This window comes from Odocoileus virginianus, chromosome 28 (genome assembly GCF_023699985.2).
Source record: "Odocoileus virginianus isolate 20LAN1187 ecotype Illinois chromosome 28, Ovbor_1.2, whole genome shotgun sequence".
In the NCBI taxonomy this organism is placed as follows: domain Eukaryota; kingdom Metazoa; phylum Chordata; class Mammalia; order Artiodactyla; family Cervidae; genus Odocoileus; species Odocoileus virginianus.
The window spans coordinates 11225740-11242898 of NC_069701.1; the positions used below are offsets into that span (position 1 = coordinate 11225740).

Sequence of the window (17159 nt, forward strand, 5' to 3'; positions counted from 1 at the left end):
GTCTTGACTTCACTGGTGGTACAGTGGATAAGAATCTGGCTGCCAATGCAGGGGACGTGGGTTTGATTCTTGGTCCAGGAAGATTCCACATACCACGGGGTACCTAAATGCATGCGCCACAACTTCTGAAGCCTATGTACCTAGAGCCTCTGCTCTGCAACAAGAGAAGCCCCCACACTGAGAAGCCTGTGCACCGTGATGAAGGGTAGCCCCCCATTACTGCAACTAGAGAAAGCCACAGCAGCAAAGGCCTAGTGCAGCCAAAAACAAAGTCAGAAGTTAAAGACAAGAAGGAAATCTATACATATTTTTACACAGATGATATTGTTATTTTTAACTGGAGTATAAAAAGCTGGCAGTAGAGTATAGAAACAATTTGCTCTGCTTTGTCAGTTTCTGCTGACGGCAAAGGGAGTCGGCCACAGGTGTACATCTGTCCCTTCTTCTTTGGATTTCCTTCCATCTGGGGAAGGAAATGTCACCACAGAGCCCCGAGTAGAGTTCCCCGTGCTATACAGTAGGTTCTCATTAGTTATCTATTTTACACATAGCAGTAGATGCATGTCCATCCCAGTGAATCTCCCGATTCATCTCACCACACCCCCTTCCTCCCCCTTGGTGTCCATACCTTTGTTCTCTACATCTGTGTCTCTATTTCTGCTTTGCAAGTAAGATCATCTATACAATTTTTCTAGATTCCACATGTATGTGTTAATATATGAAATTTATTTTTTATAAGTTACTTCACTCTGTATGACAGTCTCTCGGTCTATCCATATCTCTGCAAATGGCACAGTTTCATTCTTTTTTGAAGCTGAGCAATACTCCGTTGTGTATGTACCACAGCTTCTTTATCCATTCCCCTGCTGATGGACAGTCAGGTTGTTTCCATGACCTAGCTATTGTAAACAGTGCTGCAGTGAGCTCTGGGGTTCGTGTATCTTTTTAAATTATGATCTTCTATGGTGTATGCCCATCAGTGTGATTGCTGGGTCATATGGTAGTTCTGTTAAGGAGAAAATATTAAAAACAACAAGAGAAAGTAATTTCTTACATGCAAAGAAACTCCCATAAGACTATGAGTAGATTTTTTAGCAGAAAGTTTTCAGGCCAAAAGGGAATGGCACAACATATTGAAAGTGTTAAAAGGAAAAAAATCTTTAAACTAAGAACACTATAGAACAGATAGAGTTTACCAGATAAGCAAAAACTAAAGGCGTTCATTACCACTAAACCAGCCTTAGAATAAGTGTTAAAAGGGACTTCTTTAAGCTGAAATGAAATGGCGCTAATTAGTAATGAGAACTCATATGAAAAATAAACCTCACTGGAAAGAAAAATAGATACAGGAAGTCCCCTACATTCAAACAAGTTCCATTCTAAGAGCACAATTGTAAGTCCAATTTGTTTGCAAATCCAACAAAGTTAGCCTAGGTATACAACAAACACAATTAGCTCCATAGTACTGTACTGTAATAGGTTTATAATACATTTACATCTTTGAGTTCACAATCTGAAGGTTCATATGTAGGGGACTTACTGTGTAGTAAAGGTAGTGGATTAATTATGTACAAAGCTAGTATGAAGGCTAAAAAAGACAAAGGTAATAAAAATAACCATGATTACAATAATTTGTTAGGTATTCACAAGATAAAAAAATGTAGAATGTGACTTCAAAATCATAAAATGAGGGGGGTAATAATTTTGAGCTTTTCGGTGGGATCAAGCTTAAGTGTTATCAACTTTGTTGTAGATATAAACTGTTATGTATAAGCCTCATGGTAACCACAAAACAAAAACTTACAGTAAATATACAAAAGATAAAGAGAGGAATATAAGCATACCACTAAAGAAAATTTTCAAGCCACAGAAAAAGAGAGCAAGAGGTAAAAAAAGGAGCTAGAGAAACTACATAAACAGCCAGAAAACAATGAACAAAATGTCAATAAGCACATATATATTAATAATTATTTTAATGTAAATGGAATAAATTCTGTAATCAAATATATAGAGTAGATGATTGAATTAAAAAACAAGACCCATCAATATTATTGCCTAGAAGAGAGTCATTTTAAATGTAAGGACACATACAGACTGAAAGTAAAGGGATGGAAAAAGATACTCCATGCAAATAGAAACCAAAATAAAGCTGGAGTAGCTATTCTTATATTGAACAAAATAGACTTTAAAATAAAGACTTTAATAATTCACAAAGAAGTGTGTTGCATAATAATAAAGGAGTCAGTTCAACAAGAAGATATAACATTTGTAAATATTTATGTGCTCAACATAGGAGCACCTATATACGTAAAGCAGATATTAACAGACCTCAAGGTGGAAATAGACAGCAGTACATGACCAGGAGGGGACTTTAATATTCCACTTATATTGATAGATAGTTCATCCAGGCATAAAATCAATAAGGAAATATTGGCCTTAACACATTAGACTAGATGAACTTAATAGATATTTATAGAACATTCTGTCTGAAATAGCAGAATATACATTCTACTCAAGTGCACAAAGAACATTTTCTAAGATAAATCAAATGTTTGGCCACAAAACAAATCTTAATAAATTAAAGAAGATTGAAATTATATGAAGCATCATTTCCAACCACAGTGGTATGAAACTAGAAATAAATTACACAAAGAAAATTGAAAAATTCACAAATATGTGGAGATTAAACAACATGCTATTGAACACTCAATGGGTCAAAGAAGAAATTAAAAGAGAAATTTCCCACTCTCACCACTACTATTCAACATAGTTTTGGAAGTGTTGGCCACAGCAATCAGGGCAGAAAAAGAAGTAAAAAGAATCCAGATAGGAAAAGAAGAAGTGAAACTCTCTCTGTTTGCAGATGACATGATCCTCTACATAGAAAACCCTAAAGACCCTACCAGAAAATTACTAGAGCTAATCAACAAATACAGTAAAGTTGCAGGATATAAAATTAACACACAGAAATCTCTTGCATTCCTATACACTAACAATGAGAAAACAGAAAGAGAAATTAAGGAAACAATACCATTCACCATTGCAACAAAAAGAATAAAATACTTAGGAGTATATCTACCTAAAGAAACAAAAGACCTATACATAGAAAACTATAAAACACTGATGAAAGAAATCAAAGAGGTCACAAACAGATGGAGAAATATACCGTGTTCATGGATTGGAAGAATCAATATTGTCAAAATGGCTATACTACCCAAAGCAATCTATAGATTCAATGCAATCCCTATCAAACTACCAACGGTATTTTTCACAGAACTAGAAAAAATAATTTCACAATTTGTATGGAAATACAAAAAACCTCGAATAGCCAAAGTAACCTTGAGAAAGAAGAATGGAACTGGAGGAATCAACCTGCCTGACTTCAGACTATACTACAAAGCCACAGTCATCAAGACAGTTTGGTACTGGCACAAAGACAGAAATATAGATCAATGGAACAGAATAGAAATCCCAGAGATAAATCCACGAACCTGTGGTCACCTTATCTTCGACAAAGGAGGCAAGGATATAAAATGGAAAAAAGACAACCTCTTTAACAAGTGGTGCTGGGAAAACTGGTCAACCACTTGTAAAAGAATGAAACTAGAACACTTTCTAACACCATACACAAAAATAAACTCAAGATGGATTAAAGATCTAAATGTAAGACCAGAAACTATAAAACTCCTAGAGGAGAACATAGGCAAAACACTCTCCGACATAAATCACAGCAGGATCCTCTATGACCCACATCCCAGAATTTTAGAAACAAAAGCAAAAATAAACAAATGGGACCTAATGAAACTTAAAAGCTTTTGCACAACAAAGGAAACTATAAGCAAGGGGAAAAGACAGCCCTCAGATTGGGAGAAAATAATAGCAAACGAAGCAACAGACAAAGGATTAATCTCAAAAATATACAAGCAACTCCTCCAGCTCAACTCCAGAAAAATAAATGAACCAATCAAAAAATGGGCCAAAGAACTCAACAGACATTTCTCCAAGGAAGACATACAGATGGCACAAAAACACATGAAAAGATGCTCAACATCACTCATTATCAGAGAAATGCAAATCAAAACCACAATGAGGTACCATTACACGTCAGTCAGGATGGCTGCTATCCAAAAGTCTACAAGCAATATATGCTGGAGAGGGTGTGGAGAAAAGGGAACCCTCTTACACTGTTGGTGGGAATGCAAATTAGTACAGCCACTATGGAAAACAGTGTGGAGATTTCTTAAAAAGCTGGAAATAGAACTGCCATATGACCCAGCAATCCCACTTCTGGGCATACACACTGAGGAAACCAGATCTGAAAGAGACATGTGCACCCCAATGTTCATCGCAGCACTGTTTATAATAGCCAGGATATGGAAGCAACCTAGATGCCCATCAGCAGACGAATGGATGAGGAAGCTGTGGTACATATACACCATGGGATATTACTCAGCCATTAAAAAGAATTCATTTGAATCAGTTCTAATGAGATGGATGAAACTGGAGCCCATTATACAGATTGAAGTAAGCCAGAAAGATAAAGACCATTACAGTATACTAACACATATATATGGAATTTAGAAAGATAGTAACGATAACCCTATATGCAAAACAGAAAAAGAGACTCAGATGTATAGAACAGACTTGTGGACTCTGTGGGAGGAGGCGAGGGTGGGATGTTTCAAGAGAACAGCATCGAAACATGTATATTATCTAGGGTGAAACAGATCACCAGCCCAGGTTGGATGCATGAGACAAGTGCTCGGACTTGGTGCACTGGGAAGACCCAGAGGGATCGGGTGGAGAGGGAGGTGGGAGGGGGGACCGGGATGGGGAATACATGTAAATCCATGGCTGATTCATGTCAATGTATGACAAAAACCACTGCAATGATGTAAAGTAATTAGCCTTCAACTAATAAAAATAAATGGAAAAGAAAAATAAAAATACATAGAGATAAATGGAAATGTAACATACCAAAATTTATGGGATGTAGTAAAAACACTTCTGGGAGGGAAATTCATAGTGATAAATGCCTATCTCAAGAGATAAGAAAAGTCTGAAATAAACAACATAAATTTACACCTCAAGGAATTAGAAAAATAACAAGTGAAGCTCAAAGTCAGTAGAAGGAAAGAAAGAGCAGAAATAAATGAAATATAGACTATATACTTCAGCTTTAACAACATTATCTAGAGTTCTATATTTGTTGATGATTTTTTGAAGTAAAATTTACATACAAATCATGAATGTGCTACTTGTTGTGTACTAGGCCCCTAAAGATAAGAAATATTTTCATATCCTTGAAAGTTCCCTATGTCCCTGACTAGTCAGTCCTGTCTTAACTCCCAACTCCAGGTATTACTTGTGATTTTTAGCACTGACTGTAGTCAAGTATTTGGAACTGGGGTGCTGCCTGAGATGCTTCTTATAATGCTACAGATATAGGAGCTTGGTGGAGTTTTTCCAAAAGAAATTTAATAAATTTTTCATTTTCATAAAAAGATAGTCATTTAATCAGCAAGCATTTAGTTGCCAGATGCCTTGCTAAGTGCTGAGGAAGACATTCTGGAATCAAATGGGTATGGTATCAGCATTACAGGGGCTGTGATAGAAATAGGCACGGGATACAGTGCAGGCACAAAGAGAGTGATTTAGTTCTTCCTGCCCTGAAGGCATAGGCAAGGGGCCTCGAGGAGGAGGTGATACTTGAGCTGCGTTGAGGAAGATGAGTTGGTGTTTGCCAGGCACAACTGCTTTGGGAGAGTGGGAGCAGGGCGTTTCAATGTGAGCCATGGCAATGAGGAGGGAAAGAAGCTAGTGTGGTAGAAATGGTTTTGCTAGACTAGAGCAGAAGCTACAGAAGGTGAAGCTAGAGTGGTAAGTGGGAAGCACTTTGCATACCATGCAGATAATTTTGGTTTATTTCTATAATTTTGGGACTAATTTTTTTTTTTTTGGCTGTGCCGAGTTTTAATTGTGGCACATGGATCTTCAGTCTTTGTTGTGACATGTGGGTTATGCGGAATCTTTAGTTGCAGCATTACAAACTCTTTAGTTTCGGCTTGTGGGATTTATTTTCCTGAACAGGGATTGAACCTGGGCTCCCTGCATTGGGAGCGTGTAGTCTTAGCCACTACCACCAGGACAGTCCCATGGGGACTAATTTTAAAGGTTTATTTGTTTATGAAAGTGGTTATACTCAATAAATAGAAATTGTCAAGCAGTGAAGTTAGATGCTAAAGATTGTTTATGATCAAATCAGAATCATGTTTCTTCTTTGTTTTGCTAAACTGTGATTTTATATTTATATTTGATTCTTCTCCCTTTTATCTCTCTAAAATGACAGGTAGTGTGCCAGTATTTCAAATATTACAATGTACCTGATACCCTGATGCTGCAGAATATTTTCCAAGCTCTGAATGTATATTACAATTATTCGGGCCAGGCGAAATGTCTCAATGTCTCAGAGACAGCAACCAGCAGTCTGGGAGTCCTGGGTTGGAGCTATCAGGTAAGTGTATATAATTTCCCCAATTGGAGCTTACTTTTCACTGTTATGGTTGTACTATAACAGAATCCTCAAGATCTTATCACCTAACCTGGATCCAAATCTGGGTTCTGTTACCTTCCACTTCAAGACCGTGGATGAGTTTCTTCATTCATTCATTAAATACCAATTCAATTTTTAAAAAATTTTATTGAAGTATAGTTGATTTACAGTGTTGTATTAATTTCTAATAAATGGCAAAGTGACTCAGTTATATATATGCATATTCTTTTCCATTATGGGTTATTGCTGGATATTGAATATAGTTTCCTCTTTTATATAGTAGGACCTTGTTGTTTATCTATCCTATGTATACTATTTCAGTTTGGTGTTTAATCATCACCAAATATATTCTGAGTACTTACTGCATGTCAGGCACTATTCCAGGCCCCAACTATACAAATTGGATATAAATTTATCTTATTGTAAATAAAATATGATCTAATCATCAAATGTAGCTTGGTGGAAAACATAGGTAGCTAAACTAATATTACAATAGATCTTAGTAAGTCCTATAAAGGTAGCATTTTATGGACACAGAAAAGAAGAGAAGAGGGAGTCTAACTTGATTCTATCTGAGCCTCCATTTTTTCATCTGTACAATGAGAACAGTAATAATAGCAATATTTTCCTCCAGAGTTTTTTGAGAGTTCAATGTGATAATAGATATGAAATGAAATAGTTTGTGAAGAAGGATATATAGCCCCAACTTCTGTGACTTCTCATTTGAGCCTTAGGAATAAAGAGAGGTGGTATGGAGTAAAGAACAGGGGCTCTGAAGCCAGACTGTTGAGTTCAAACCCTCACTTTTTTGCTTCCGAGCTGTATGACCTTGGACAATTTATTTCACTCTTAGTGTTTCATTTTCTCACTAGAATCTTTCCTGGTTTGCTTTTTCAGGCCTGTACAGAAATGGTCATGCCCACCTGTTCTGATGGCGTTGATGACATGTTCGAACCTCACTCGTGGAACATGAAGGAATATTCTGATGACTGTTTTAAACAGTGGGGTGTGAGACCAAGGCCCTCTTGGATCCCTACTATGTATGGAGGCAAGAACATCAGTTCACACACAAATATCATTTTCAGGTGAATTTTTATTGATTCAAAGAAAATTCTGGCTGATGGAGACATTTGTAGAATGGATGAGAAAAGAAAACCAGGAAAATGTTGCACAGTTAAAACAGTGTAGAATATAGCAGTGGTATCTATCATATTTTTCTACTCCTTGAAAGACTAAGGATTCTGAGAGGTGATATGATTTTTTTTCTATTGCAGTATGTTTAAAGGCTTAAAAACAACAGCAGCAAAGTTAAAATATTTTAAAAAGTGTGCTCAAAAGAAAAGGAAGCATTATCTGTTGTTCTCAATTTGTCTCATGATTGTTTCTATTGTTATCAATGATAAAAAATCTTTAGTATATACGTAGTAAACACTTTTGAGTTGCCCACTCTGTTCTGTCCCAGGCACTATATGAGGCACTTTAAATATATCACATAATTCCCACGAAAATCCTGCAAGAAGTTTCTACAGGAGGAAAGTGGAAGTCAGTGTGTGCAGTCACTTGCCAAAACTCATCCAGTTTTGTTTTAGTTACCAAGTGATAAAGCCAGTTTTCAACCTTGGCCTATCTGACTACAAAAACTGTTTATTCTGTAACACTGTTTCTCTAGAAGAGTCACATTTGGTATTGGTTCATATTGGAGATAATCAAGTAGACTCAAAATGTGCCTGATTGTGACTTCAAAACCGTGTTTTGGCTTGAACATTAGATTGTTAGTTATTAAAATAGCAACCATTTAATAAGAAAATTCTCCAAGTTTATGTGGAAATAGTAGAGAGATATCCATACATATCTCTTAACCAATTGTTTAAATTGTAAACATTATTCTTTCACAAATTCTTCTAAACAGAGTCACATTTGACTTTGGAGACATGACTGAAAGCTTTTAGGAAGGAGCAATGCTGTTGTAACTGAAAGATCACTCTCTGGGTTTAAGCCAGTAACACTGCCCATTTTGCAAAAGAACCTTTTTCTTGTTGGATTCATGCTACTTTCTCACTCAGTAGGATACCTCCCCCCACAAATGTGAGACACTAAATGCAAAACTTGAAGATTCTTTTTGTTTAATTCCCTAGAATTATTTACCTTGTCCTCAGTAGAATTCTTCAAAACTATACTTTTCAGCTCGGCCTTTTGAGGTGACAGTTGAGCAAACAAATATATTTAGGGTAGGAAACTGTACCAAATTAGGATGTTCGAAATCAGGAAAACATGAAAGGACTGAGAGGACTGAAAAGGCTTAAATGTAAGCCTTGGGTATCAAAGCTCATCTTTGTTCCCTCAGAGGAGGAAATACTTTGTCATTTTCTTGTTTTTAGAAACTTACCTCCAGGTAGTACTTATATGGATTTCTCTGGCATGCAGAGGCTATAAACTCATCCTTATTTGCTTTGACCTCATAAAGCTGAAGTTCAAGTTGAATTGTAAAGTGGAGTCTTTGAATCTTATCTGTGAAGGTTTTGATATTTGAGTTTTGGTCAAATACTTTGTGTTTTTTTTGTTGGATTCAACCATTACATGAGTATTTTAGTTGTCCATTTATCCTTTTATACTTATTTTCCTCTGGGTATCAAAATAAGTTATTGTCATCATCATCATTGGGGAAAGGATAGATTTTGTTGAAAAAAGTAGGGAGTAGAACTGAAACAGTAGGTAGAAAATATGGCTCAACATTAAAAAAAAAAAACTTTTGGCTAGTGTAAGAAAGGTCTTCCTAACAGAGCTATGCATAGTTAGAGTGAACTGTCTTAAATTACTTAAGCTCTTTGATCCCCAGTTTTCTCTTCTGTAAAATGAGAATAATAATGCCAATCACCCTATAGAGTTGCTGTGATGCTTGAAAGAGTTAACCCAGTGAAATATTTAGCCCAGACCTGGCAAATTATATGCTCAAAAAATTTCCATTGAATGAGTAAGTGTAAGTATACTCACAGCCCTATACTTTAGCTTTGAGCCAGGAGGGAACTACTCGTTTCTGAATGTCCTTTTCCTTCCACTTTTTTCCTTTTCTTAAGACTCAGGCATCCTCCAGGAAACCTCCCCTGACATCTCCAAGGAGGTTACATTTCCCCTACACACTTAGCTCCTCTAAAGCCTGTGACTATCATTTAGCACTCTGTGTGGAAGTTGCCTGTTTGTGTTTCTCTCTGCCCCTGACTCATTTCTCAGAGAACAGAGAAATCTCATTTCTCTGTTCAAATGAGATTATGAACTTCTCAGTGACAGAGAATTTTTCTTAATCATCTCTGTGCCTTTAGCACCTGCCACAGTGACTGGCACATAGTAGATGCCCAGTTAATGTGTGTGTTGATAAGGATGAGAAATGACATAAAGATCAGGAAAATTTCAGAGGCATGTGAAAGTATAAAGGCAGAACTATATAAAAATGCTGGTTTATCTTCCTGCAGTGGCAAATATACTTTTAAAAAGAAATTTTTTCCCCATGTACTGCTAGGTGTGAAGAATTCAATGTAAAACATACCTTATTTAAAAATTCAAAATTCTATTGCTTTTCTAAAAGAAAGCACATTCTGAAAATAAAAAAGCAGCATTAGGTGATTCTGTTCTGTCTACTGAGTGGCTATCAGTTACAAAATATTTATGGTTGATGATAAGAAAATGTCCAAGGAACCATGTGGAAAGCATATTTTATGTTCATACTTAAGGCATCTCACACAAATCCAACTGTGACTACTTTTTTGGTTAGAAAATTCAGTCTGTTTTTAATTGTTGAATTAGAGATCTGCAAGTTAAGAGCTTGGGCTTTGAAGTTGGAGAGACCTAGGTGCCATTCTGCTTCTGTTAACCATGTGCCTTCAGGCAAATTGCCAATTTATATTAGTTAGAAATAATAATTGCCTGCCAGAGTTACTTCAAGGAGTAGATAATCATAGAAATGAGCACTATGAGGGCAGAGATTTTGTATGTTCACAGTTGAGTTAACTACCCAGTCAGTACCTGATACATAGTAGGCAGTCAGTAAACATGTTGAGCAAATAAGAATTTAATAGTAGCTATTAATAGTTCCATTTCAGCAATTTTCTTATTCCACAATATTTTTGTTGGAAGGATTTATTTTTTTCCCCAAAACCCAGTTGTTGAGAAATTATCTTACCAATAATCATTTTCAGTTATTTAAATATAAATTCAAAAAGGAGTCCCTGAGAAGCTGGTTAATTTAACATAATTTTTCAGGCAAATTAATTGTTGCCAGCAATTAAGTGAGGCTTACTGTTGGGAATTTTATGCAGGCATCTAGGTTCTCTCATGAAAGCCAGTATTTTTTTCTCCTGTAAATTTCGCAGTGACTGATTTAGCTTTCTCATGTCTAAGACCAAGAAATTCAAGTCCATGTGCGTTTTAGGTCTCTCAGCAACTCCAAACACTGTTGCTAAGCCACTGGGTGGATTCAGATGACCTTTTAAATCAAATGCAGTTTGCTTATTATGTAGCTGTTGGGATAGCTTTTTTGTTTTGCAAATAATGGAGAGTTTCCTATCTTGGTTGGTCCTGTCAAACTGGAATAATGATAAAGGCCACTTGTTCACTTAAGAGAATCCAACCCCTTGTGTAGTTTACTTTAAAAATTTATCTGATAGTTGAAAACTAACATCCTATTTTGCATGTGAGTTTTTCCTCTTGTTTTTAATAAAACCAAAAAAGGTAACTTTTCAGAGTGATTTCTCCCCCCAAGAATGATGTTGTTACAATTGAATTAATTTCTTAAAAAACCAAAAATGTGGTTAAAAGTGTGGTCAGGCTAGAACAGGGATTTTAGACTTGTATTTCAAGCACACGTATATTTTATGTACCTAAATGCTTATTTCCTTTTTAACTTGAACATTTACCTGGAAAATTGATTGCATTGAATGCATTTTTCTGACCAAATTTCTGTCGAGAAACGCTGTGGCATCGCTTTTCATGCTTCACTTACCTCTCAGAAGTATTAACACTTCTCATGCTTATAGAATATGATAATAATTATAATAATACTGCACATTCATGTGGTATTTTATAGTTTATGCCTTATTTCCAAATGTATTATTCAAGTTGAATCTCACAGTGTCTCTGTGATTGAAGGGCATTATCTTTAAAAGTTTTTTTTGGTAATACACATGAGAATTAGATTCAGAGGTGTCAGCTGACTTACCCAAAGTCATGTGGCTTACTGGGGGTATAAAACTTAGACCTGCTGACTTAGTTCACTGTTTCTTGCCAGTATTATACCTAGCTGAATGTCACTGTCTGTATATTTACATTAATCACTTATGTGAACTCTGCTTTTCCATGTAAAAAGTACTGGAGTGATTTACATGTTCCTGAACTCACAAGCATGTATGTATAGACCTCTTCTGTGTAGGGCATCTGATATAAGGCTACAAATGACTAGATTATTCTTTTTTATTCATTCAGTAAATATTTGTATAGCTCCTAGTGTATGCCAGGCACTGACGATACAGTAATAAAACAGACGAAAAACCCTGCCCTTGGGAAGTTTTAGTTTGAGAGATGGGTAAAAACAAGATAGCACTTATAAGCATGTTAGAAGGAGATAGGTGCTAAGGGGGGAAAAATGAACCAGGGAAGAAGGTTATGAAATGTTAGTGGGGGTTGGGAGGGAGTTTGAATTTTTGATGAGGTGACTAAGGAAGACCTCTACTACTAGATATCTACTATATATCTACTACTGTGGGCGAAAATCCCTTAGAAGAAATGGAGTAGCCCTCATAGTCAACCAAGAAGTCTGAAATTCAGTACTTGGGTGCAATCTCGAAAATGACAAATAACCTTGGTTTGTTTCCAAGGCAAACCACTCAGCATCACAGTAATCCAAATCTATGCCCCAACTACTAATGCAGAAGAAGCTGAATAGTTCCCTGAAGACCTACAAGACCTCCTAGAACTAACACCAAAAAAGATGTCCTTTTCTTCATAGGGGATTGGAATACAAAAGTAGGAAATCAAGAGATACATGGAGTAACAGGCAAGTTTGACCTTGGAGTACAAAATGAAGCAGGGTAAAGGCCACACAGAGTTTTGCCAAGAGAACACACTGGTCATAGCAAACACCCTCTTCCAACAACACAAGAGACAGCTGTACACATGAGCATCACCAGATGGTCAATACTGAAATCAGATTGATTATATTCTTTGCAGCCAAAGATAGAGAAGCTCTATCAGTTCAGTTTACTTCAGTTGCTCAGTGGTGTCCAACTCATTGTGACCCCATGGACTGCAGCCTGCCAGGTCTCCCTGTTCATTACCAACTCCCTGAGTTTACTCAAACTAATGTCCATTGAGTTGGTGATACCATCCAACCATCTCATCCTCTGTTGCCCCTTTCTCCTCCCGCCTTCAATCTTTCCCAGCATCAGGGTCTTTTCCAGTAAGTCAGTTCTTTGCATCAGGTGGCCAAAGTATTGGAGCTTTAGCTTCAGCGTCAGTCCTTCCAATGAATATTCAGGACTGGCACTTGTCTTATTATATTTTGCCTTACCTGCCTCCTGAGAAATCTGTATGCAGGTCAAGAAGTAACAGTTAGAACCAGACCTAGAACAACAGACTGGTTCTGAATTGGGAAAGAAGTATGTCGAGGCTGTATATTATCACCTTGCTTATTTAACTTACATGCAGAGTACATCAGGTGAAGTGCAGACTGGATAAAGCACAGGCTGGAATCAAGATTGTCGGGAGAAATATCAATAACCTCAGATAACCTTAATAATAATAATAATAATAACTTCAGATAATCAATAACCTTATGGCAGAAAGTGAAGAGGAACTAAAAAGCCTCTTGTTGAAAGTGAAAGAAGAGAGTGAAAAAGCTGGCCTAAAACTCAGCATTCAAAAAACTAAGATCATGCCATCTGGTCCCATCACTTCATGGCAAATAGATGGGGAAATAGTGAAAACAGTGACAGAGTTAATTTTGGGGGGCTCCAAAATCACTGCAGATGGTGACTGCAGCCATGAAGTTAAAAAACTCTTTCTCCTTGGAAGAAAAGCTATGATGAACCTAGAGAGCATATTAAGAAGCAGAGACAATACTTTGCCGACAGAGGTTGGCTATGGTTTTTCCAGTAGTCATGTATGGATGTGAGAGTTGGACTATAAAGAAAGCTGAGCCCTGAAGCATTGATGCTTTTGAACTGTGGTGTTGGAGAAGACTCTTGAGAGTCTCTTGGACAGCAAAGAGATCCAACCAGTCAATCCTAAAAGAAATGAATCCTGAATATTCATTGGAAGGACTGATGCTGAAGCTGAAACTTCAGTACTTTGGCCACCTGATGGGAAGAACTGCCTAGAAAAATCCTTGATGCTGGGAAGGATTGAAGGTAGAGGAGAAGGGGATGACAGGATGAGATTGTTGGATGGCATCACTGACTCAATGGACAAGAGTTTGAGCAAACTCTGGGAGTTGGTGATGGACAGGGAAAGCCTGGCATGCTGCAGTCCATGCGGTTGCAAAGAGTCAGACACAACTGTGTGACTGAATTGACTGACAGCAATTTTGACAGCATTTTTAAGTAGAGTTTTTTTTTTCCCTTATCACTAATATTTGGATTCTAGGAAGGAAGGAAACAGGCTTTAATTGAGGGACTCCCACGTGCCTAAAATTAATTCAGTATATATACATGTGCCATCTGATTTAACCCTTAAAGCAACCTCCTGATGTAAGCCTTGTTAACTCTGCTTTATATATATATGAGGAAACTGAGGCAGCTAGCTTATGTAAGGTCAGACAACTTTTGAGTAATGAAGCCAGGATTGGAATTGAGTCTTCTAAATTTGAAGTTCCAGTATAATCTAGATTGATTCATGGGGCACCACCTTCAGTGTTCTCTGGTCTTGTTTCTTGTACCTGGTCACAGAAGTATTGTCAAACTCCAGGATGAAGCACATTTCTATATGACAGATTAAATCCTCAGATCATATTCCCTAGTTTATAAGCTTATAATTTTAGGTGTTATGCATATAATAGGTTTCTCCTATCTTATCTTTTATATAGATATAAAAAACTAGCAATCTGACTTTTTTCTTTCTCTCACTTAGCAATGGCGAACTAGACCCCTGGTCAGGAGGTGGAGTAACCAAGAATATTACAGACACCTTACTTGCGATCGTCATCCCAAATGGAGCCCATCATCTAGATCTCCGAGCCAGCAATGCCTTGGATCCTGTCAGTGTGCAGTTAACTCGCGCCTTGGAAGTTAAATACATGAAGCAGTGGATCAGTGATTTCTATGTCCGTCTGAGAAAAATGAACTGAGTAACTTTTGATCATTTTCAGTTTCTTCTTTTAAGTTCATTCCTCCTACATTTCCATTCACTTTGGCTTTCTGTGCATAATTACTTTCCCTTGTTCATTAAATCTGGTGTGGTGAAGACTGAGATAGAGCAAACGTGATGGTGGGGATAGCACCATCCCACGACCCGAGTCCTCACTATCCTTGTGCCACCTCCAGGAAGAATCTCTTCACCACAGCTTTCCCACACCATCCACGGCCTTCATAACTGGAGCAGAGTATTGATTGCCTTTCACAAGAGGGAGAATCACTTCTTTTGTTTCTCTGAAAGCAAGGATTTCTCTTGGTTTTGAAGTTGAAGTCTCTTTGGCCCATTTGTCACTTGCCCCTTTTCTACCCTCCCAAAGGAAAAGAAGAAGATAGATAAAAATGATGTAATTGCAGCTGGTAGGAAGGATATCCAATGCCAAACCAGGAAATGGGAGTCGTTTCTTTTGTGCTTGATTCAATGACTTTGAACTGTGCTGTAAATAAAGAATAGGGCTGGACCTACCTGTGTGTTGCTTCTGAAGCTTGCTCCAGCTGTTAGGAATGCTGTGTGCACTGGGCTTGGCTGTTTTTAAAGGAAAGTCCTTTAATTTTCTCTCTTCTATTTGGCAGCTTTTCTTATTCTGGGATATTTGCCACTGTGGTACTGCCAGTAAGAAATCTGGCCTTTTCTGCCCCATTTCTCTTTGTTTCTAAGGTAAGTTTTGTGGTAATTTGGTTACATTTTGCCAGTTTAGGAAAATGACTCTGTTTTCCTTTTCTTTTTACATCTAAGCAAGCTTTTATATTCTCCAGTCGCTGATGATATTCAGTAAGAAGCCTTTAAAAATTGATCAATCAGCTATTCAGAAGGTAAAACATAGTAGTGTTCAGTGCTTTGTTTTTTAAATTTCATTTTCTGGTGGTTGTTATGTTGTCATTAAAGCCAGAAGTGTCAGGACACTAAGAGGCAGGTGCAGAAGAACTTTTCTGTATAGCTTCCAAAAGACAAGCTGACTAATTCATGCAGGCAGCATATTTGACATTAATAAATGGCTGAGCCGTTCCTATTTCCAAGGGGTTGGCTTCTTTTAAGCAGTTCTTACACTGAGACCTTTCTTCAGAAGAGCTTTTCTAGGATAACAAATAGGGTTGGATCAAAACCTCAGGGACAGAGAGAGACTAACAGTTTCTACTCTGTTGAAAGATTTCTTTCCCCTTGTTTCTTTTTATTTTCTCTCAAATTTTTTTTCTTCACTCTGCCTTGGTAACATTTTCTGCTTTTTGAAAACTGTATCTTGAGCTTGATTATTTCTAAAGTGCTTATTTTTTTTTTAAATAAAATGCAGATATAGTGTTCGTTCTTGGATGGTAAACCAAAATATTTCTCTTACTTCCCCTGGCATCTGGGAGATACAGAAAAATCTTTGTCTGGTTTCAGAAGCCTTCAGTTCTCATTGTAATGAGTTGTCCATCAAAGCATTTGGTCACTATTTTCATTTCAGCATCAGAGAAGTCTACTGGGGTGAGAATTTAAGGGTCAAAAAAAGTACTACTTTTTATTCTTTGTCAACTAATAAGTTTTATAATGCAGCATTTATGGGCTTAATGGAGGGTATTCTTATTGTTTATTTTAGGATATATTAATTTTAGGATATTTTCATTGAAACCTTTTTTTACTTAAAATCTTTAAAAAATACATTTCCACTTCACAATATTGATTGTTTGCATGAGCTGCATTTTTGTGAAGAGAATAGTTGCTCCCAAATGAGAATTTTTCTGCAAGTTGGTTGTGTGTACATGTTTTTTCTATGTACATTTCATGACAGATAGCAACCTTAACTAAAGTTGGCCTAATTATAATGTACTAAAATTTTAAAATTTAAATTGAAAAACACCTGAAGCATCAAATAAGCCTTATTTAAAGCATACCTCTAATTAATGATTGATGCTTTTGAAAGACCAGGAAAGAGAGAGACAGAGAGTTGGAGTGTTTTTTATTTTCTGTATTTGTTACTCTTACTACCTAGAGTGACAGGTAGAACTAATGGGAAGAACTAAAGAAACTTCGAGGCCTTTCTTAGGGGATCTGTAGAGTTAAGAGATTATCCAGAGGAGCCAGTGTCTAGCCAAGCATATTAGAGGGTTTTGAAGACCTCTCAGGTGTCATCCAGGCCAATCACATCATTCATAGGTGATGCCATCATGACCTAGAGAAAAGGGCTTTGTCTCACAACTCATTTTTTAGCAGAACCAAGCCTTGCATCCTGGTT

At 36.9% G+C, this 17159-nt stretch overlaps 1 protein-coding gene across 3 annotated transcripts in view; it reads left to right on the forward strand.

The window, feature by feature from the left end:
- PRCP (prolylcarboxypeptidase) overlaps nt 1–15411 on the forward strand; it is an 83528-nt gene extending 68117 nt beyond the window's left edge. For all 3 annotated transcript variants that reach the window (XM_020882491.2, XM_020882494.2, XM_020882492.2), the window contains exons 8-10: nt 6350–6514; nt 7451–7638; nt 14666–15411. In XM_020882491.2, coding sequence (XP_020738150.2) covers nt 6350–6514; nt 7451–7638; nt 14666–14882 — 570 coding nt within the window. In that variant the 3' untranslated portion in view covers nt 14883–15411. The remainder of the gene's footprint in view (nt 1–6349; nt 6515–7450; nt 7639–14665) is intronic.
- Nucleotides 15412–17159: the final 1748 nt, after the last annotated feature.